Here is a 24,555-nt window from a genome sequence, read left to right on the forward strand (position 1 = left end):
TTTATCTTTAAGGGCCAATCAGAATAGCTTTAACCCCCCACCCCTTTCTTTATTAAATTGCAGACCTAACTGTAAATTTACACATTTACCTGGGTTCAAAAGTGGTACCAGATCTTTCTGCGAATTTGCAGATTTATTTGAAAATTTACACAGAATTCCGTCCACTTTTGCAAAAGTAACAAAGTTACCTTGAGATAAGCGCGCGGCAAGCTCAGACAAAGTAGAGGGGGTCGGGGTGAAGTCCGGGGTTCTTTACACAAGCAAAAATAAAAAAAATTGTCTCACATCGACCCGGAAAAAAAATTTTCTTATAGAATGTGGCCTGTAGAATCCTTAATTTCAAACAGTTCCAAGATTGGGCTACTAGTTCAAAAGTTACAGACCTTTGAATTTTCTTTCGAAATTGGTTTCTAGTCTATAACTTTTGATTGAGAAGTCTGATCGAAAAAGTACGAATTGTTTTGGATTCTACGCACCAAAATTAAAAAGAAAAAGTGTTTTTCCGAGAAATTTTGGTGTAGTCGATTTTTGGTAAAAAAGGAAGGTTATACACTGCCTTTTTTTGAGCCCCGAAAAAAAAATTGTCTCAGATCGACCCGGAAAAACAATTTTCTTATAGAATGTGGCCTGTAGAATCCATAATTTCAAACAGTTCCAAGATTGGGCTACTAGTTCAAAAGTTACAGCCTTTTGAATTTTCTTTCGGAATTGGTTTCTAGTCTATAACTTTTGATTGAGCAGTCTAATCGAAAAAATACGAATTGATTTGGATTCTACGCACCCAAATTAATAAAAAAAAGTGTTTTCCCGAGAAATTTTGATGTAGTCGATTTTTGGTAAAAAAGGAAGGTTTTTTGAGCCACGAAAAAAAAATTGTCTCAGATCGACACGGAAAAAAAATTTTCTTATAGAATGTGGCCTGTAGAATCCATAATTTCAAACAGTTCCAAGATTGGGCTACTAGTTCAAAAGTTACAGCCCTTTGAATTTTTTTTCGAAATTGGTTTCTAGTCTATAACTTTTGATTGAGAAGTCTGATCGAAAAAGTACGAATTGATTTGGATTCTACGCACCAAAGTTAATAAGAAAAAGTGTTTTCCCGAGAAATTTTGGTGTAGTCGATTTTTGGTAAAAAAGGAAGGTTATACACTGCCTTTTTTTGAGCCCCGAAAAAAAAATTGTCTCAGATCGACCCGGAAAAAAAATTTTCTTATAGAATGTGGCCTGTAGAATCCATAATTTCAAACAGTTCCAAGATTGGGCTACTAGTTCAAAAGTTACAGCCCTTTGAATTTTTTTTCGAAATTGGTTTCTAGTCTATAACTTTTGATTGAGAAGTCTGATCGAAAAAGTACGAATTGATTTGGATTCTACGCACCCAAATTAATAAGAAAAAGTGTTTTCCCTAAACATTTTGGTGTAGTCGATTTTTGGTAAAAAAGGAAGGTTATACACTGCCTTTTTTGAGTCCCGAAAAAAAAAATTGTCTCACATCGACCTCGGAAAAAAATTTTCTTATAGAATGTGGCCTGTAAAATCCATAATTTCAAACAGTTCCAAGATTGGGCCACTAGTTCAAAAGTTACAGCCCTTTGAATTTTTTTTCGAAATTGGTTTCTAGTCTATAACTTTTGATTGAGAAGTCTGATCGAAAAAGTACGAATTTGATTTGGATTCTACGCACCCAAATTAATAAGAAAAAGTGTTTTCCCGAGAAATTTTGGTGTAGTCGATTTTTGGTAAAAAAGGAAGGTTCTACACTGCCTTTTTTTGAGCCCCGAAAAAAAAATTGTCTCACATCGAACCGGAAAAAAAAATTTCTTATAGAATGTGGCCTGTAGAATCCATAATTTCAAACAGTTCCAAGATTGGGCCACTAGTTCAAATGTTACAGCCCTTTGAATTTTTTTTCGAAATTGGTTTCTAGTCTATAAATATTGATTGAGAAGTCTGATCGAAAAAGTACGAATTGATTTGGATTCTACGCACCCAAATTAATAAGAAAAAGTGTTTTCCCTAAACATTTTGGTGTAGTCGATTTTTGGTAAAAAAGGAAGGTTATACACTGCCTTTTTTGAGTCCCGAAAAAAAAAAATTGTCTCACATCGACCTCGGAAAAAAATTTTCTTATAGAATGTGGCCTGTAAAATCCATAATTTCAAACAGTTCCAAGATTGGGCCACTAGTTCAAAAGTTACAGCCCTTTGAATTTTTTTTCGAAATTGGTTTCTAGTCTATAACTTTTGATTGAGAAGTCTGATCGAAAAAGTACGAATTTATTTGGATTCTACGCACCCAAATTAATAAGAAAAAGTGTTTTCCCGAGAAATTTTGGTGTAGTCGATTTTTGGTAAAAAAGGAAGGTTATACACTGCCTTTTTTTGAGCCCCGAAAAAAAAATTGTCTCACATCGAACCGGAAAAAAAATTTTCTTATAGAATGTGGCCTGTAGAATCCATAATTTCAAACAGTTCCAAGATTGGGCCACTAGTTCAAATGTTACAGCCCTTTGAATTTTTTTCAAAATTGGTTTCTAGTCTATAACTTTTGATTGAGAAGTCTTGATCGAAAAAGTACGAATTGATTTGGATTCTACGCACCCAAATTAATAAGAAAAAGTGTTTTCCCGAGAAATTTTGGTGTAGTCGATTTTTGGTAAAAAAAGGAAGGTTATACACTGCCTTTTTTTGAGCCCCGAAAAAAAAATTGTCTCAGATCGACCCGGAAGAGAAACTTTTTTGAGATTTTAACCACAGATGCTTCTAGTAAAGGCAAGCATATTGCATAATCTCTAAAAATAAAATGTGCGCATGCGCAAACTGCCCAATGTTAACTTTTTTATTTATGGAGACATTTCTTTGAACCACAGAGCTCACCACAGATGCCGCATATTATAAAAACGATATACGTCTTTGGCTTTATCCTAAATCAATCTATTTCAAGCGCACAAGTCAATTGCAAATGGGAAATAAGGCAACCAGTAGTAAAACAAGGCAAGGAGTATGTAATGTTCTTTTCTTACCAATTGATATTTGAAATTTATATTCCATTTAAGTAACTTCGAATTTTACTCGTTGAGCGTTGAGTGAGAAATAGTAAAGAGGCGTAACTGTAATGTAAAATTGCGATACATATTCCCCAGCTCACTCGCCGAAGCTTCCCCCACCCCACAGTCCACAGTGGGAGGGGTGTGAGTGCGTTAGACGTGCGACTGATGCTTAAACGTCGCTCAACAACACGAACGCTACTACAACTGCGGTAATCGACTACTCTTTACAAAATCGCTGATGTACTGAACCATCTCGGAATAAGCTTCATCTAAATTAATCGAGTTCCGCCTCTTTATATTTCTCACTCAACGCTCTAATTTAAATTTAGTATTCTCGCTCTATCTAGGTATTTCCTTTATAAACCTGTTTAGTTTAGATGCCAGTTATTTCTATAGTAGATTTGTTACTTCCTTAGTTCTTTGGTTCGTCACCAGAGGTCGCGACCTTCTTTTCTTTTCTGGATACACATTCCCCGTACTTCTTTCCTTCAGAGACGATCTGGATTAGTGTGAGGTATGTACTTCAGCATTTTTCTTAATACGTATTTTTTAGGGTTTATCTTTCCCTCAAAGTTCCCTTAAACTTCTCTCTTAACTTCTTATAGTTTTCTACTTTGGATTACTTTTCCGTTATTCTCTACCTAGATATTACCTACGCAGGGATAACATCACAATTTCACCTGGACCCGTTATCTTAACGAGATTAACTTCGAAAATTTACACCTGGAGATGTACCTAATCGTTCCTGTCTAACTGCAAGTATTTACGAAACCTTCTGGAGAATATTAGCTTTGAGAATCACTTCGATATTTCTGATCCTACGTAATTTTCTTTTGTGGTTACCGATTACTATTCTTAATTACGTTATTTATATCACTCCGAAGAATTTGTTCATACTATCTTATTTACATTTTGAATGAAGTAAATTACATTGCTAGTAGTAGAAAATAATTATCTTATGGTGTATGTAATTTTTTAATAACACTGGAGATAATTAACTTTAAGGTATAAAGACTTTGAAGGTAAAACTACGATAGTAAATCCGTGTTCTACTATCTATTACACCAACATATTTCTTTTTCTAAGAACGGTATCATTACAATTATTCCGGTGTCTTAAACTAGAATGATATGGGCTTCGAATTATATGTATATAATAACTAATATAACATAACTAATCTGGTATTAGTATTAATTATCCGCGCAGAGTAAAATTCATTAGGTACGCGAGCAACTTTTTTGTTTTTTCTAGAATTGTATCACATATTTAGAATGAATTGTGGCCAAAGGACACAAAAATGTTTTTCAGACGACATTTTTAAGAAATGGGTTTTATATTTCCTTTTGTCAGCAGTTTTAGTAAATTGAGCGACTTCGGGGAAACCAAACCAAAACGCGCAAAGGAAATTATTATTTATCAAATAATTATTACTAATCGATTGTCAAATAGTGTTAAACAACCATTAGACATTTTTTCCTCTTTACGGCTACATAAAAATAGTCATTTCGTTAATAATTAAACGATTTAAAGTTATATATAACATACCTTCCAGAATACTAGAGCTTGAAGTTGGAGTGCCATGAGAAAAAATTGAATTACTTACCTACTAACCTGATGAGCACAAAATTTTAAATTAGCAGCACAAATTAGCACAAAATGAACACAAAATTACGAGATACTTATAACTTAATTCCTTTCAAGTCGACACCCTAACTTCACGGACCTGAGTCACAGTCATATATACAGTTCAGTTACCACATTGTTTCACCAACTTCTTGGGAGTAAAAAGACAGGAAATAAGTAATAGAGGAAAAGTAGATCGAAGTGTTTATATGAAGCAAGAAATAAGATCGCCTGAGCAAGAGAAAGAAGAGGGTGGAAGCGAATTGAGGGGCAAGGAAGAGAAAAACATCGAGAAATTGATGGAAGAAGTAAAGGAGGAAATAAGATGGGCAGCTAATGAGACAAAGGAGCAAATAGATAAAATGCAAGAAAAGATTATGGAGGAGGATTAAGGGAGGAAATTAGAACTTATTCAGAGAGATATTTTTTTGAAATTGTACCTCCAGCATATCGCATATTTTAAAAATCAGATATCCGCATAATGTCATCTTTGTTATTTATGGAGATTTTTTTTGAAACCTTAACCAAAGATTCTTCTAATAAATGCGAACATATCGCATATTTTAAGCATCAGACTGCGCAAAGGTAAGTTTCATATTTATAAGAATATTTATGCCTAATCAATTTCCAGAGCTGCCGTAGCATTGATAGTAGTGACGTTATTTTTAGGAAAAGGTGTAAGAATATAATGGTGAGGTGTAAGAATATAATGGTGAGGTTCCTGGGGAAGATACTGGCAGAAAATTTTCAGAGCGCAAATCTTCTGGGAGCAAATAATCCGGGGGCGAGTTTTCTTGGGATCGAAAATTCCGAACGTGCGTCAGTCAAACCTTTTGCGCGATGACTGTTCCGCACGAATATTTTGAGGAAGAATCTTCCGGGGTGAGTTTTCCGGGACCAATTTACCGCACATGCATTTCGTAAATCAAGGTATCGAAATATGTTTTATGCAAAAGTTTTGAGGTTATTTAATGTCTACTAGGCAGTCATAATTATAATTATTCAGGGTTTGTCATAAAGGCGTGGCACACCAATATTCTATTTTTTAAATGAAACACCCTACGTATTATTCGATATTTCAATTCGTCTCTGAATTTTAAGCAAAATTTGTACAAATCATAATGTACCCAAATTCAATCGTTTCCGAGTTATCGAGTTTTGAAAATGAACGCTATTGCAACCCGGAAACGACTGAATTTAGGTACATTATGCTTTTTACAAACTTCGCTTAAAATTCAGAGAATAATTGAAAAACCGAATAATATACAGGGCGTTCTATTTACAACAATGCAATTTTGGCGTGTTACGCCTTTATGACCCATCCATGAGTATCCTTTTCTATTTTATTCATTTCTGTGTATCTTATTTAGGTAATGAGGCTCGAGAAGAGGGCGCGAGACTGGTGAGCGATGGTGATTGTAATTTACCATGCAGGAAGCTTACGCTAAATGCGATTTCAGTGACTATAGCTTATCAATAACACTAAACAGAAGATGGCCAGTTCAAATTACAACTTAATGTAAATTATAACTATTTTACACAAGTTCATCGCTAATAAATAACCCAAACCGCGTAAACACGCCAATAAAAACCTAGTTCTCTGTCTACCTTTCGTAAAGGTCGCGGCCAATTAAGTCGCGGCATTGTTCCGTTTAACATACTCAACTTTTGGTCCGATCCGTTGCTTTGTTTTTCTCATTTTAGACATGACGAAGTTTTATTACAAATCCGGCTATATGTTATTTAAATAGGCCGGGGCAGGCCAAAGTTGCGGCCTCTTACCTTTGAACTCTTTAAAAGTTCATTACGATTATAACGAGTTGCATCACATTCAGAAGTAAGCGTTTCGGCGGCGAAGGGCGATTTCGGCCAGGCGGGTGCGCCCATCGGCGGTGGGCGCGCGAGATTTTTTTCTCTCCTCTCGTCGAGCACCTTAGCCGTGTGGGTTTTCGAATTATAAATATTCCATCATAAAATGAATAGTTGCGAGCGTTACAAGGGGAAAGGTTGGAGGTCTCGACTCGTCCGTGACCTACGACCTCCCAGTGCCGCCTGCGTTTGTGTTCATTCTATGCTTACTCACACTTGCCTCGATGAGCGCGCACGGGAACTTAATGCAATTTTTTTTTCGGTTTACGCGTCGCGCACCCCTCGTTACGTTAATTGTGCGAAAATTGTTGCGAAACTATCATGATCGAAATGGATTTTAATTTTGTGTTGCCCAAGACGGAGTGTTGTAAGTGAATTATTCATTTCAATTTAAAGTGGTTATCGTGCGTTCAGATTAGCCTGCCAAATTTTCGGTGACCTTTTCTTAAAGAAACCTTCTTCATTTATTCAGTTAGTTCAATGCTTAGATATTGAGGATAGGGGGTCTTTTTCAATCTCATCTGACTGCTTCGTATTTAGCTCTCGCCGATATCAGCTAGTCATGGCCATGGTTCCAATGAAATGCATTGAGTTTTTGTATAGATATGTGTAACAGAGTGGGCAAAAACAAACATGTTTGTAAATAAACTTATGAGGGCCATATCCTCTCTAGATTTGCTTGATGGACCTTCAATGTACATACGATGTATACCTATGGGGTCTCGAATATTGGGTATTTCTCAAAGGCTACCTATGCTTAGCGTGCAATAAATTGTTCCCATCAATGTCCAATTTGTACCTACCATTTGTGTGCGATTTGTGCGCCAAATCCCACGTTTTGTGCTTTTTGATCTCGCGAAATAGTTTTGTGCTGATTTGAGCGTCCACTGTACGTACATTTTTGTTCCATGTTACGTACTTACGTCCAAATATGTACGTCTGATGTAAGTACAGTTGTGTACGATCACAAACTATAACTCTATAACGTACAAAGTACGTACATGGTACGCCGGCAATTTCGGTCAACTGATAATTTTGCATGTGATCATGACATGCGCAGAGCGCTTTGGTCTTTCAGGTCCCAAGATCGGTTTTTCTAACTTTAGTTGTCTAATTTTTGTACGTGGACGGTACGCGTGAGTCATTACTCACAGTATAAAAGTGGTGACTGCATAACATTTTGTGATCTAGTCCTTTTATTGTGAAATAAAACATTAATTTGAAGGCAAGGAGATTGTATTTTGTCCTTAAATGGAAGTGATAGTGTTAAAATTCATTATTTTGGAGATATATTGTGCTTTGTGGCAGCCGGTGACGGTTTCACCGTAATCGTTTTTTTTTTACATTGTAATGGAGAAATTCATAACCGTCTCGCTATATTACTTATTAGGTATACAGTCACGCTGGTGTTTAATAGAAAGTTAACTGAACCGCACGGCTACTTTCTAAATAACACAAGTACGTACATTGCATATACATAGTACGTACAGCCCTGGATTTACGGATGTACATTTCACGTACATGATACGTTATTTTTGCACCACTTTGTACATACTTTGCTGTACGTACTATGTACGGGAGCAAGAGTAAGTACGTTATACCTATATAAAGTTTTATTTTTAAATATGATTTAAACTTTATTTTAAAATTTTATTGACAACTCAAAATTCTATATTAAAAACATAAGCGTCTCAAGGTACCTGGATCCTTCTATCCCAGTTAAAAACTTCTCGTCCTACTATTATAGTTCCAATACCACCACATATACATACATAATGATCAGGGACCCGGACCGGACCGAAAAAAAAACCGAAATCCGAACCGAAACCGGTATTTTTTCAGGACCGAAAACCGAACCAAAACCGTTATTAATTCAGAAATGGAAACTTATTGAGAACCGGAATCGTTATTTTTTTCGGTTCTTTTCGTTTTTTTTACGGTTCTTAACAGGTTATTGGGAGTTAAAAGACGCGCCGGAAATTGATAAAATATCACTCTATCATTGCCATTGGTGGAATATAAATTTTTAATAAAGTGTCCAAAGGCAGTCCGGGTGGCGGTGGCGGTAATTTAGCCACTACTGTAAATGTAAATAATGAAAGGAGGGGCGAGGTTTTAGAAAATAAAAAAAAATACTCCATTCATAATTTTTTTACATAAGTTTTTTTTTGTATTTTTATGTTTTTTATTAATAAATTAAGTTTAAATACATATTTCGCTCTTCCTCCTCCTTTATTCCTCTTGTTGTTGTAAATTAGCTACACTCACAATATGTCACGTTTTGGTATTTATTTACTTCTTTTTCACGCCTATTAATTAACAAATCAGGTTGTTATAATTGGTCGGCTTTGCAATTCAGTGGTAGAGTGTTGGGCTACAAAACCGAAGGTCGGGTGTTCGAACCTGGACTAAGGTAGGAATTTTTCATCTGTGGCAGAGATGGGAATATCCTTAGATCAGTTTCGAGCATTCTGTCGGCTATTCCGAATTAGCTTTTCCTGCAGTTTTCCTAATTCGTAAGGTAAATACCGGAGTAGTATAGAACAACTTAAGATCTTCTGCAGGGGCACCTCTAAAAAGCCTGTTAAGGGCCTAAAAAAAAGAGGGACAAGAAGAACAATAAATAATGAATTTTTTGAATGCCATTTACTCAAACACCTTTCCCGTACGAACTACGGTAATTTACATAGCATTCTTCATTTTCAGATCAGACGTCTCCTCAACACGAAGATCCCTTATACGGATATGGTGAGTTTTTTTCAATTTATTGCACTTGTATGACATTAATGACCGTTCGAGTCAACATATTGTTTACGTCATCGGTGTATTATGACGTAATCACTAAGTATGTTTACATAGCATCACGCAATCAATGGATTGGAATACGTATGTAGGCAACCATACCGACAGTGCTACATCAAAGACTTCTATTGACCAATTACTTAAAAAAAATGTTTCGGTAGTTATTTGTAAGCGGTTGTCTATGTCGCGATCTTTACTAGCAAGTTGGGCATTATTATTTGGACGTAAAGGAAATTGAAAAAAATTTTTAATTGTTTTTTCGTAATAACTACGCCCGCAGTACTTAGCAGCAGTAGTCGAAAAGTAATTATTACAATTTTTACCCCATACTCACGAGCACAGCCACGGACGTTTCCGGCACTTTCGAATCTGGGTAGCAGTCGGTGTTAAAACTGGCGGTTCTTTTTATACATAAATGGGAAAGGAAACTGAATAAAAACTAAAAATGTTGTGCGTAAGAAAAGACCAGAATATATAAAATATATTACGCATATAACCAGGCAATGTCAGGGAAACCTTCTTCGGGACAAAAACCCTGGCGTTGCCCAAACAATTGCACTAACTAAATTAACAAAGACAACAAAAGCAAAAGAAAATCCACAAAACACTTAAAATTGTGTAACAATAAAAATCAGGTCACGAATTTTTTAGGAAGCACATATTTTTTCCAAAAAAATCAACGTGCATCGTTGCAGCTGGTTGTTGAAGGTCGCACGGGCGATAAAGTTTCACCTAATTTGTTCGCCAATTATCCTGTTTCCATCCTGATAATCAAACCACAGTTTTTTTTTCAAACACGCGTTCATTTCGGATTTCTCCATGAATTTTAAAACACCGAAGGCGGTGTTGACCATGATTTCCATATTGTTCTATTTTTAAATACCCAGGTTTCATCCAAAAAGACCCATTGGCGTCCGCTCTCACTAAAAAATGAACTTTTCTTGGATTATCTTTAGCGGAAACCAATATTCGCAACAACTTAGATTAAGGAACTTTTGGACCCATTGAATGAGTCTTTCCTTTTTAGAACTTGCAAAAGGGTTTGAAGCGTAAGATAAATACAAAGGTAAACTGCTTATATCTACACAAATATAAAAAAAAATTAGAGATAAGTTGCTTACTTTTTCTTGGCAAACCCGATGGCATTTTTGAGTTTTTCAAAGAATGCCGAAGTTTAATTGCTTATCCACTTTTATAGATTTAAAGAATGAGGGAAATATTCCACAATTACAGTCGGTTACTGAAAATCGTGAGAATCTGCCAAGCCTAATTAAGCAATCCTTTCGCTAATTAATTACAACCTACTATTTAGTTTCGTCTTCTACGCGAATGAAAAACCTCAAGGACGGACGGTAAACTTTATCTTTTCAATTATCTAAGATCTTCGATTAGTCGTACGAACTTATTTATGATTTTGCAATCATGCAGCTTCCTCACATAAGATCGTATAATGGATGTGTGTAGGTAATTAAACCGTTTCTTGTTTGCGAACATCCTCAATCTCCGCTACTCTGCGACGAACTGATCCCGATGACGATTACTAATTTAAAATTAAATCGATAGAGACGCCGAACGTATGAATAAATTACGGGTTAGGATTACGCTGTAATAGTTGGGGTATTAAATTATCCTTTTTTTCTCAGAGAGCGTCTTCCGCTAAGTTTAAACGAAAAGTTGTAAAGCGGCGAGTTTCTTTCATGTTTAAATGCAAATATGCAATTTCGCTACAGTTAAATGCTTAGTAGTCAGGGGTCAGCTTTTATGCACGACATTCACTCAACAAATCCTAATCATTCTTCGCCTTCAGGTGAGAGAGGACTTACCTTATGCAGTTATTACTTGCAGTAACGTCAACAACCCTTACTCGGCAGCTTCTATACGGAATTAAAGCTAATTACTTAGTATCCATGCGTAATTCTGGCTAATTCAAGTAATTACAAGATTGTGGGACAAATTGATGTCAATTAATTAGATAAAATAAAAATAGTTCTATGGAACTTAGCCAGAAAATCCAGACTACCCTCACGTTCATCAGTGAATTCACTCATACAAGTAGCATGGGGAATTAAATGTTAATTTATTCCCCCCCCCCCCATCTTTATCCTATTTTGCCAGCATTTTGATGAATTTTTTTGAGGCATTAAATTAGCACTTAATTGTGCACAAAACTTTTCTGATCAAAATTAGAGATGGGGTGTGCCCCACCAGGTAACTGAAATAAACAAGGAAGTTACCTCGTGTAACATGTGGTCACTTTAGGCGGAGGAGTACCGCTTTATAACGAATGAGAACGGAACTAATATGCGAGAAATTAAAGCGCGTTAAGATAAGAACCGAGTGTTCAAGCAGATAAGAGTCGAAACGCTACAGTGTTGCCGGTTTTAAAAACTGTCGTGTCGGAGGATGAGGGACGGTAGTTCTACTGTACCTTCACATGTATAAAAAACAGGATGAAATGAACCACGCTGCCATCCATAATATATCCTATGGTGTCCATGTCCCATAAACGATATCAATAGGTTGAAACCACCTAGGCGCACGACTATTGAAGATACGAGTCAAACCAAACGATAAATCTTGAGCACCAATAAAACAAATCATGAAAACCCTATCTGAGTCGTACAATGGGTTCAAATAACCACACAATTAATTGATTGACAATGACAGAAATTTATTCGGAAATACGTACCCAGAAAATCAACAAGAAAATCCTGAAATAAAGGGGGGCAGAAACCCGTTTTTACATTTACCCCACACGCAGGTGTTCAATCACAATAAGGAAAAACTTAAAATTACTTAGTTTTTTTTTAAATCAAACGTAATCTCGACAAAAGACTCGACAGATTCAGGAAACTTTTTTGCTTTGATATTACAGTGAAGTCGATCACCCAACCTGGTTTCCTGAATTAAACAAACAAAACTTATTTCCTATAGCTGTGCAGACGGAAAACACTTTACACTTTTGTTAATAAGATGACATTCTAAAACGGTTTCTTTATACGCTTGATTTTTCAAAACAAACCTTCTGTAAATTGATAAACCGTCTTCAATTAACACACAAAATTAGCCTACGCTTGAGATGTTCTGTCTTGCATATCAAAATCACGCGCAAAGGAATCGTGCACCTGCATCCTGCATTTTAAAATCAATGTAACAATTTGCTTAACAAACAACCAGATAGCACTTAAATGAACTCGACTCGATGTTTCTTAATTCTAAATAACGCAATTTTCACATCTTACAGTTTAAATAAACAAATTTATACGGATGATAAGATTTAAACAAGAAATTATGCAAAAGCAATTCTAAAATGGAAAAATAGACACTAAAATAAGAAATTCTGGCGAAATAAACCAATTCTGTGCTTATTCGTAATGAAATCCTCCAGATTTAAATGAAATTAAATATTTGCATATACAAGGTGACCCGTTAGTATCTTCGATATTATTTCAGTCTAAATAACGCCCACCTGACGTTTACACAACAATTAAGCACGAAAAGGCCACAAAAACATCACTGGGCAAAAAAACTGGCATAACACACATTTGTGTACAAGAAATTAATTAACTACAACAAAATGCCACAAAAATAAACGCATGAAACTGAAACAACACAAGTTGCTCAATAGTAGGCAGATAATTGAGTCACATAAAATTAAACAATTAATAAAAATGAAGCACAAAAAAGACATAATTGCCTATGGAAAACAATAAATTTAGTGCAAAAACACCTCAAACCCATCTAGGATTAATTCAGACAAAACAACTCGTAAAATGATCAATTGCATGTGCATAAAAAACATCAAAATCTTCGAAAAAGTACATGCAAAAACACAAGCAGTATTCATCTCAAAGTAGATTATTAGAAAAGCATCAAGTAGAGGGTCCTCCTTCTCGTATTGCTTACGCACCGTCCGGCAGCGGGCACGAGGTAAGGGAGCAACGCATACAGCGAAGAATGGAAACAGTTTGGGGTACTCCATTCACGGAAATAAATTCTTAAACGGATCGTACATTGATAATCTACTCCCACCTGCATACATAAATAAATACCTAATAAAACAATATAAATGACAAAGAAATATGATTCAGTAACGGTACTAAAAACAAAAGCTTAGAGCACGCACGCACGCTCTCCAACCAATAGGACACCTAGAATTAAGGCTAAAATTGAATTAAAGGGGAACAGGGGGCAAGTTACGGGGGTAATTAACCAGGTTGATTGGACAAGCAGAGGAATTACGAATATGGTCTGAGCGTTGTATCCGGAAGGAGTGCTACGCCGAGGAGGAACGAAAATAACCAGGATAGCAACCAGGGTGTACAAGGGGCAAACGACCCAAAGAAAAGGAAGGTAATTGACGATGAATTGGAGGAGGAGGTAGAAGAAGATTCAGGCATGGGCACAAGCAGGCAAGAGCAGGAGGAAGAGTAGATAGAAAGGGTGGCAGGGAGAGGAGAATAGTAAAGAAGGGAGAAGCAAGAAAGAAGGAAACGAGATCAAAGGATGGAGGTATCTGAAACTAATGGAACACCTGAGATGGATCCGCCGCGAGTTACGATTGAGGAAAAAAATGAAGAGCACTCCACAAGGAACCAAAAAACAGGAACGATTGTTTCTTTCGTAAACTCCGGTGGAAAAAGAAAGGCTAATTTAATATTGGGGATCTGTGCTTCTTTTGAAGATAATTGTATATAACCTTAGAAAGGTGGTCGAGGAATTTTGATAAGTTCATCTACGATCTTCTAGGCGTCGTTTCGGGTGGTCCCCCCATAAGTTTGTTTTTTTAATTGAATCGAAAGTGGCACGCCAGAATCTTCTTTCCTACTTGAGGCGTCAATCATCACCGGCGACCTGCAGGATATCGGGCGCATCCTGTCCATTTTTAATCGCAACGATCAAAGTTAATAAATCGTTTTCGTGAAAGTACGCGCGTAAACGGAGTTGCATCATAAAAATGGGCTCCTTTTACCAATTAGCCGTTTTACGTAAGTTCACGCGCGAAATTTATTGACGCGCACTCCCCAGTCGACCGTGGATATAAATAAATAATAATAGAAGTATCTCTCGAAGGAGGTGAGCGACAAAAACTGGTCCGGTTGCCGGTGGCACACGGGTCAGCGGAAGCGAAGATTTATCTTGTGCGGTCACGTTGCCCGCTGGCGCTGCAGATGCATGACCACTGGCCGCGCCGCTGTTCAATCATCAAAATCCCGCTCAATTTCTTTTACAATTACCAAATTCCACACGTCAGGGATCATCAAAAGACTAGAGTAATTAGCGTAATTAGCCGTAATTGGGTATACATAAATTAAACGCGGAAGAGGTCGCGTAAGCGTAACTTTGCGCAAATAGAGTTATTAAAATGAGATTCTTTGAAGAGAATAAAAAAGGGCGCCAGTTTGCCCACGCCTAAAGTGCACCTGCTGCTCCTTTGCACGCAGTTACGATCTGTTTTATTGCGCTAAATTCTCTTCATCAACTTTTTGAAGCGAAGTTTATGAATATGTTGCGACCTACCTCAGCGTTAAGGTTTGCAGCAGTTTTGAGCTTTAATTCAAGAGTTAATGTCACAGAAACCCACGCGATTGTCATATTTGTTAATGCTTTTACTCATTTGGGGTGTAAGCTTTCTCCAATTTGGTGGAACTGTCGGTCTGCCGTCTTACATTCTACCCCAAATCTTCTCGTTTTCATACCGATATTAAACACAGGCTGACTGCCCGAAAAAAAATTAGCGTAAAAAAATGTACACACCCTCAAACCGTCCCAAAAAAAGCAAAAACAAACCCCGTCTTCTCGTTGTCTCTAGTATTTAAAAAAAACAACACTTCCAGCGTAAAACTAAACTGGTTTTTTCGTAAATAGATAGATAAACGCCAGCGATGACGGAACGTGCAATTTTTTTCACACCTACATTCTACATTTTCTTATCAGCCAAAGAACACGTGCGTTACCTAAATTTCTCTTATAAAACTCCTTATAACACGATCAAATAAAAATATTTATAAAACGCGCAAATGTTCTCGGATGTATCTTACTTCTAGCACCCTATCTAAATTGAACAATTACAAAGCGATAAAATTTAAACAAAAATTACGCATTTATAAACGTTTCTAAAAGGAAAAAAACCACTGAGATACAATTTCAAGTAAAATAAATCAACTTTGTGTTTATTCGTAAATAATCCCCCAGATTTGCACTTAAATATTGAAATTTTACCACGTACAGAGTTCCCCATTATTATTACTGCTGGCGGTAAGATCAAAATCTATGAGAAAAATGGGTAATAGAAGGAACCGGCAGTTGTGGTGCAGTGGCGTGGAAGCTCGACTGCAGTACTAAGGGTCCCTGGTTCGGATTCGGATTCAGAGTACCATTGGCTGTAACCCCGCCCTCTTATGAAAACAAACATTTTCTCCAAATCAAAACATTCAAAAAATCTTACCTTTAGGGACGAGCGGCGACATCCGGGCGCCATCCCCGAACGTGTTATACTAACGTGGTGATTTTTCAGTTTTTCCTATTTTGTTCTACAGTTTTGGTCCGATTGGTCTCAAATTGTTGTCGTCGGAAAACATGCACAACCCCTGTGTGACGGATTTTTTTTCCTAGGGGTGAAATTAACCGCTTTTTGGAACGCGCATCTTTGAGGGGTAGCGGACTTCGGGTGCCCAAAAGGTAACTTCCGCTGCGAATTTTTTCACGCGGGTTAAAGTTTCTTAAAACCCGAATCGAAAAATGGAGTACTATTCTGTGGAGGATTTTCAGCGAAATTCACCAAGATGTGAAATGCGGGTGAACGGGACGTCGGAAGTGGGTACCAACAAAGGGAATGTGGTAGCACCCGATAAGAGCTGGTTGTTTCGTGAAACGCCGGCGAAGCAGGATTTGCTGTGCAGAGTTCCGAGTTCTGCTTTTAAACTTTTGCGGCCAGGGACGCTACGCTCTCATCGGTTGCCCGTTTAGACCAATGAGGGTGCAGCACATTTTAATTTGCTGGATGTGCGAGCGACGTCTCGCCACATTTTTAATTCGACATCGACATCGGTGATCTTCCTAATCTGGCATTTCCGAGGGTACCCTCGGGTCCGACGAAGACCCCACCACTGCCTTTAAAGAATATATATTTAGAGGCTCGTTATTATTGAGGAATCCAAGATGGCGAATCCAAGATGGTGGAATCCAAGATGGCGCTACGCAAAAGGGTGGAGCGCGCATGTGCACTGACCGGAAGTGATTAAAAAAACTACGAAAATGGACTCGAGTCAGTCTGTAAACCAAAAAATCCCCTCAGGTCGTGACCGGCAATTTTCTCGGGGAACATGGCCTTGATGAAGGAGATTTCCTGGTGATGTAACTAAGGAGTGACCTTGTTTGTGGTGCAAGCTCGTGCCCGGGGTTTTCCTAGTGACGTGACTGATGAGCGACCTTGTTTGTGTTGGTTTTTTTTATAATTGATAGAGAGAAGGATTTTAAATGAATTAGAAACAGGATGATGATTCCTGTACTAGTTCTTCACAATTTGTACAATTGTGAGGTTTTAATTTAAGGAAGGTATTTGAAATACGTTTGAGAACTTTGAAACATTTTTGAGTTAACCCATACGAGAAATGAGTTTTTAAAAAATTATTTAGCCATTCATAGGCCTACTTAAAAATACAAAAACATTCACAAAACCTAGAATCGGGTTGTGACTACTATTATTATTGCAAATAAAAATGAGTGTGTAACGGGAGCCCGCTACCGCCTTAAATTTTTTTTTCATTTGAGCGAATGGCTCTGGATCATGGTCCTTACGAAACTAAATGGGTGTACATGACAGTCCCATTGAATCAGATCAGTCTTTATTCGGGTAAGTGCCAAGTTTGTTGAACTTTTAAGGGAAGTCGGGCTTTCTGACAAGGGGATTGTCTGGAGATGTGGTTGGTGAACAGAAATGAATTTCATTGATAGAACAAATTCGAAGCCATAGTTGGGCGTATTTTTTGTAGCTGAAGAGGTTTTTTGTCCATTAACTTCAATGGTTGTGGGTCCCAAGCCTTGGTAAGCTTGGTTTAAGTATGTATCATGACTATAGCTGTCACGTGTCGAAAATTGCGTTGGGTTTCAAAACCAAAACTTTGGAAAACCTCCACTTGATCGTATTTCGGCAAACATACATCCAACGTCCTTCTTTGTTGTGGATAAAATATCAGATGAGGTTTATGAGTACAGAATTTAAAAAAATAATTAGATAAATCATTTAATATGTTGATCTAAAGGACAATTAATTACACGATATCGGACTTCTCAAGCGGCGTTTATGTAAACGCCTGAAAAAGAATCGATTGATAAATGGATTTGGCCCCAGGCCCCTTTCGCACAGAACAAAGGTTCAGGCGTGGGCGATTATTTCCTTATCACATTCCCAATAGCACTCCTCCTTAGTTCGTACAAGGCAATTACGAACAAATACATTTGTAGTGAGTTGTCAATTTCTTCATTGGCCATAAAACGAAACGGAAAAAAAGGTTTTGATAGGCGACACGTCGGCGTTCTTCATCATTTGATTTAATGACTCCTCTCGAAGTTGGAAAGGTGGTTTTATGAAAGCTGTTACGCTTCTGCCTCCAGAAGCCAGCAACAGTTCATGAGGTTATTTAGCAGTGCATCGCGCCTGATTGAACTCCGGACCAGATTCTTGATAATATAACAGGTTGGTCCGCCAATTAGAAGATGTCCCCAGGTCACAGTCTGCTCCCCATTTCGCCGCCGCCCCTCGCCGCTTCGATCCGAAATCCGAAGCACCGAGGTCGCCGATCTTCAATTGATATCTGGTTCAATCGCAACCTTTTAAACTATGCGCGTTGGTGCGAAATGTAAACAGGTGGAACGGGTCGCAAGTGCACTTTCATTTCAGAAAATGCGAAAGTAGAGCGTATCGACAGCTACTTCGTATAAAAGAATGTGATCAGTTTTTTTTCATAGCAAATTGCCTTGCGTATAAAATGAAAATAACCTCATTTGATATGATTCCACCAAATTAGTTGATTACGAGAAGGTTAAATGGTAGCAATTGACAGGTAGTCTTCTGGTTTGATGGGTAACGGAGTTAATGGGACGTTAATTACACACCTACGTACAGGTATCATTATTGTAATTTCATGTCTAATTGATATCAACATTGTACATTGCGACAGGAAAACGAGGCAAAATATTCGAGAAAAATTAGTCGATGTTCATTTATCATACTTACAACATTGATTAATGGCACCTGCGTTTTTACGTTAGCCAATTTGGTACTTCAAACCATATATTTTGATCTATTTTCCCAAATAGGAAGAGCACTTAGTGTGGAGGTTCTGTACGTCCATAGATTTACAAGACAGTACTGACATTTTGGTAAAAGCTCTCAAACATTCACGCTCCTAATTTATTAACTGAAACAATTTTATACAGTTATATAAAATAGCCCTGATAACAGAATGCGATTCAAATTCCAGACATCTCGTCTCCAGATATCCGGAACCCATTAAGAAAACAATGCGCGATAGAGTCGAAAGATGCCAAAAGAGACAATCTTCCATTCCACCGAAAGCTCGTTTACTAATTTTTTGGGAAACCGGCCAGCGACATTTCGTCACCCTATAGAATTTCTATGATATGCTATCTTGGAAATATCAAAATCTTCACAACAAAATTTCGAAAAAAATTTAGAGCTACGTCAATACGATCTTCATCAAACCTTGTTTTTTTTGCTAGAAACTTTGGCTTTCTATCAAATATCACACTATTTTTCGTAACTTTTTTCTCAACAATTGCCACGTAGAAAAAATGTCGTCAAATTCCCTGATAGTTCTCGATTTTTGGCATTTCACACCATTACCATCCATTGTGCGGTGCGAGACTTGCCTAGATGAAATATTTTCATGAAGAGCATTAGATTATTGTTCCTTCAGAAGTAAAACCGATCAAACAGCCCTATTATCCCGCAAGCCCGGCGAAACAAGATATAATCAACGAAGAGGTGGATAATATTGACGAAGCTGGAATTATTGAGCCCTCTAAAAGTGGTTGAGCTTCACTATTTGTCTCAGACCCAAAAAAGATAACAGTTATCGTTTTTGCGTTGACTATGAATGCGGCGACAGTCAAGGACGCTTATCCATTGCCATACGTTTGATCAATACTAGCTCAACTATATACACGCCGCTAGTTTCTCAGTTCCTTAGATATTAAATTCGCTTACTGGCAAGTTGGTGTAGCCGAATCGTCTCGTTAATATACGGCTCTCACGGTCTCAGGACGCGGACTGTTTCAATTTTGACGCATGCCGTTTGGTTTAACCAACGCCCCAGGTTCAGAGCGGATAGCTTTGAGACTTACATAAATACTCCCTCAAATGAATTGCCCCTTGAAAAAGGGATGGAATCCTTTCAAAATATCACCTCTGAAATTGTTGAACGGCTTAAGAAAGCACACATATGAAAAATCAGCATGATTATAAGACGTCGATATGTAGAGTATAGCATTGGAACCTAAATATGACGGAAAAACAAGTCTGACGAAAAAAAAACTATACGGCCAAATTGGCACCAACATTTTTAGGTCCTTTCACTATGAAATAAAAAATTGATTATCTCACTTATAGGGTTATAGGATAGTCATAATAAGGCTACAGGAACTGGGCCTGTCCATAACCTGAAACCATAAACTGCACTAATTGATTATGGATAAAATAACCTTACGGGTAGGAAAACTCACTGACAGAATAGTAAGCTCTATTCCTAAAATCTACAGTGGTGTCAGTCACTTTATGTTTGTTCCACTGTATTGTATTTTTGTTGCATTATAGACTTTCGATTGTGGAAAGGTACGCCCCGGAAAATGTACTCACAGAAGATTCCCCTACGCAATAATTCTACCTCTAGTATATTCGCCTCCGGAACCCTTATTTTTAACCCTTTAGTCAAAATATGGGTGAGTTAGTTAAGAATATCTGCAATACAGCCGTTACGAGAGCCGTCGTGGCGTCAGTGATGGAGCCAAATCTTCCGCGTGGTGACTATCGCAAGCTAATAGTCTGTGCGAATTTTCCGGGGGCGAATATTCAAAGATAATCCCCCCCCCCCCCCCCTAGGTACGATCATGAAATTAATAAAAATGGCTAGAGAGAACCTTAATTCAGCTTAATTAAGTTTTCAACAAAAAATTGCGAGAGAAGCCCTAAATTTTGCACAATCTGAATTAAAAGTTCACTTCATTTCGTCAAGGTTACGTTACTTATATTTCGTCATTCTTAAGTTGGCTAAACTGAAAAATGTGTTTCAGTTAGAATGGTGGAAAATGGTTGAAGAGTGGTACAACGAACAAGACCAGATCAAATTCCTTAACAGCGAGGGTAGTGCCCACTTTGATGCTAAATCAGACCCCCCAAAATAGATAAACCCATCAGGGACAAGTCGGAAACATTCAGGCTGCGGATAGTCAAATACGCAGCTGAGTTTGGGATCACCCTCCCAGCTGCACATGACCTTTAAAACTTTCTTCCTCGTAATGAAGAACAAACGTTCACCGTGCATCGAGTGCTACAGGTTTGGTTTAGTTTCCAAGGGTGAAACAGGCTACGCGGTAGTTTCCGACTCGGCGAACTCCCACTGTCTTCACCTGTAACTCCAAGGCATTCTCGCACGAAACGAAGTCGAAAAAACTACGACGACGATACATGATCCGCCGGATGCACCCCTTACACTACACGAAGCCAAAAATATGATCAACAACCAGCCTCTGAGTTATTGGAACAGTATATGGCTACAAACACACAGCAAACTTCCCGACGTTACGAAAGACATCTTTGAAGTTGCTCCAACTCTCACTACGGTCACACTAATCTCAGTCATTCGTTCCTTCTATCTAAAGCGGCCCCAATTCAGTGAGAAATGCCTCAATATCTGTGAGACACCTTCTGGTTGGGTGCAATTACTTACAGCAGGATAGACAACAAGGAATAACCGACGACCTTCCAAGAATGTTCGCAAGTTCCGGACCACTTACGTTCTATTTCTTCTGAAAAGTAATCCCTACTCCTGTTTTTGAATATTTATCACCCCCCAAAATGGCGCTAATTAGTTAATTTAGATAATCATGAACGACTCGGATTTGTTCAGTCCCACGAATCATGTTCAAACTACACGTACGACTAAGTTACTAAGTTACGTTGAGCAATTTGGTTAACGAACCCTCTCGGCCTAAGTTACGTCGAACCGTAATTAATCCGGTTCCGGTACTTCACTCATTCTCGACCGTGAACTTTGTCTGTGAAAAGGATAACGCTTGAAAAAAATAACCGACAAACATTTTTTATTCCGGACCACTTGCATGACGTTCTCGTGGTTCAAAACCGAATGCCCTACCGTTATTTTTTATGGACTAATCCCTACTCCTCTTTTTGAATTTTTCGTACGATCCAAAATGGTGCTAATTAGTTAAAGGTTGCAAATGAGGATGTTCTCAACCACCTTCAAGACTTTGTAATTTTTTCGATAAGTAATAATGTTTGAATAAAGTGGAAAAACTCGGCGAAATTAAATTTATACATGTTATTCGCCCCTTGGGGGTACACAAATTTTCTTTTTTTATCTAAAACTGCTCTTATTACTATTTTTATGATTATTATTACTTCTATATGATATCAAATTTCAGATTAATTTTGAGATGCAGTAAATATGTGACAAATTCCGGTACATTGCGTTACGGTTGGGGATGTTGGAGCATCCCTAAGCCCCTATCAATCGGCGCCTTTGTAAATGACAAATTAAAGTTGTTAGTAGCATTTTCAACGATTCGACGTGTCGACGAATGCGTCAAATACACCCTTATTCTGCGAACCAGCAAGGATGTGGAATTAAATAAAAAATGTAGTTACAGGGGTACAAGTTTTGCTCTAATTATATCGTTCAAAGAAATATCGTTGACGTTCCAATAAGAACGTCTAAAACGCATTCACACACTCCCGAAAAGGGCAAGTGATACAAAAAACCTGAAAGTCGCCCCCTTTTTTGTTTTCATTTATAATTACGAAAGAATTTGTTATACAACCCATGTCAACAGGTGAAAGTCACCTTTTACGGCAAGTACAAATATCGACCGTATAATTAATTTGCCTTTTTTCTAAAATGCAATGGTCGGTCAGCTATAGATATAGAAAGAGCAAAAGGGTGGGCGTTAAAGGCAAACTTGTGTAGACTAATACGAATACACCTACAAGAACGCCATTAAACGAATTATTTAGTCGTGTAAGATCCAATATTAAGACAACTTTTATACGTATATACATAAATATTTACAAAACGAACGTTTTTTGTGGCCTTTTAGCTATATCGATGCCTATAACTAATTAATATCGGGACTTTTTTGGGACTCTCCCGCTCCCTGAACATTTAAATTACAAGTTAATCTCATTAAGATATCTGCACCTGCTTCTCTTACAAAATTTATAGTACAAAACAACGACAATTTATTATATCGCCTACGGGATAAGTTTACTAACATTTATTGATGTGGAAATATTTTTTTAATTAGCGGCGCGTAGAGCTTTACTCTTTTTTTTTTGTAATTCACTGGCCGAGAATTTAAAGATCATGGGAAAATCTGGACTACGTCCACCTGAATATAAATAAGGGCCTTACGTCGTTAATTCGCTAATTTACGATTACTAATTTAATTAATTTTTATTATTGAGCCGACCTGCTGCCATAAACTAGAAGATTACCTACTACTTTTATGCACATTGTGAGCGGACCCATTCCGCTTATAACTGTAAAATGAGCCGAAATTAATCGGGCAAGTTTTTTTTTAGTTTATTGGTTCATTCATCCACATGTCAGGCATTTTAAATATTCACTTTTGCATGTTTCCATTTCGCGTGAGAACGGATATCGGAGTTTACTGCGGCATCCTAAGGTTTATGATTATCAATGGTGAAGATTTTTCAATTGAAACGATTTTTTACCAGTTGGGCATCACTTTCAAGATTCGCCGAATATTTGCACGTTTGTGACCAATGTTTATTAAAAAACATAGTGGCAGTAAATCCCTGGATGATTGGTACTTGATACTTGATACTTTGGCATATGCCTGACGTAGCCGTTTCTCCCAGATATTAGTCAACTCTCATGGGGAAGTGTCGCTGGTCTGGTAGGAACTAACAGGGGTGCATCTCCACCATTTTTGTTGGAATTGCACTGGATTGGGGAGGTTGTGAGGGGTGGGGGTGGGGCTAACTGGGTGTTTGCCAACCCGAAAGAGTGCGGCCTCAGCTTCGCCACTGGAATATCTGCATTAGAGGAAGCTCCTTATTGTTGTCCTCGAGGTCTGCATAGCGAAATTATCCTGTAATCGTCTGTTCCTTGTGGTTGCTTGACTTTTGGAATGTGGATCTGCACTGGGAATCAAGTTCCTGGTCCATACCTCCTGAATTAATTAATGTATGTATTTTATTAGCCATTCTGATGCGTATTGTAGCAATTCGGGCGGGAGTGGCCAGTAATCGTTCTCCTCCATTAGCTGGACCTGTGTTTCTTGTTCCTCTTTCAGGAGCTTCTCTCATCCTGTCATTGGTACATATTTTTTGTTTCCTCCTTTTGCATTCATCTCCATTGGACTAAGTTTGGCGATGTTCTCTGCAAACTCGGTGAATTCCTTGATCCCCCCCATTACTGAGATGTGGTCCCCGCTATAGCTCGCGGTTCTATGATGTTTCCCCCCTTCTTCTTCGCAAACCACTATCTTTATTGGTATATTGATTATACCGGGATCCTAATTGCACTACGTTCCCTATTAATTGTGGGTACAATTCTTCCAGGTTCTCCCTGATGTATGTGTTGGTTTCTTCCTTAATCCTTTTGGTTAATTTCCTGTGTGGTTTTGATGACCGATGCTGTTTGGCCGCTGTTGCTAGTCATTTAGGTGGTATTCTGCCGTCTTAATTGATAAGTGTATGTTTCCCTTCGTAAGGGTCTAATTTTTTTCGCCCCCTCGAGGTTAGTATATTTGCGAGTGCGTATGAGCGCTATCTTCCGCAATTCCCCTGTTTGTCCAATCAGCCAGGTTAATTTCCACCCTTGCGCCCCTCTATTCTATGTTGTAGCCTTTAATTCAAAGTAATTTTAGTCTTAATTCTGGGTATTAAGTATCAATATTGTAGTACTTATCTTTACGCCCTTGTTGTC

At 37.8% G+C, this 24,555-nt stretch overlaps 1 protein-coding gene across 2 annotated transcripts in view; it reads left to right on the top strand.

Annotated features, from left to right (window-relative positions):
• Nucleotides 1–24,555, top strand: part of LOC116178170 — a 120,140-nt gene that overhangs the window by 14,143 nt on the left and 81,442 nt on the right. The window contains exons 1-2 of one of the 2 annotated variants that reach the window (XM_031497586.1): nt 6,738–6,908; nt 9,248–9,289. In XM_031497586.1, the coding sequence (XP_031353446.1) occupies nt 6,863–6,908; nt 9,248–9,289 (88 nt within the window). In that variant the 5' untranslated portion in view covers nt 6,738–6,862. Of the gene's footprint in view, nt 1–6,737; nt 6,909–9,247; nt 9,290–24,555 lie in introns of those variants that run through there. The other variant, XM_031497585.1, reaches the window with a different exon arrangement.

This window comes from Photinus pyralis, unplaced genomic scaffold, assembly GCF_008802855.1.
Source record: "Photinus pyralis isolate 1611_PpyrPB1 unplaced genomic scaffold, Ppyr1.3 Ppyr1.4_LG8, whole genome shotgun sequence".
NCBI classification, from domain to species: Eukaryota; Metazoa; Arthropoda; class Insecta; order Coleoptera; family Lampyridae; genus Photinus; species Photinus pyralis.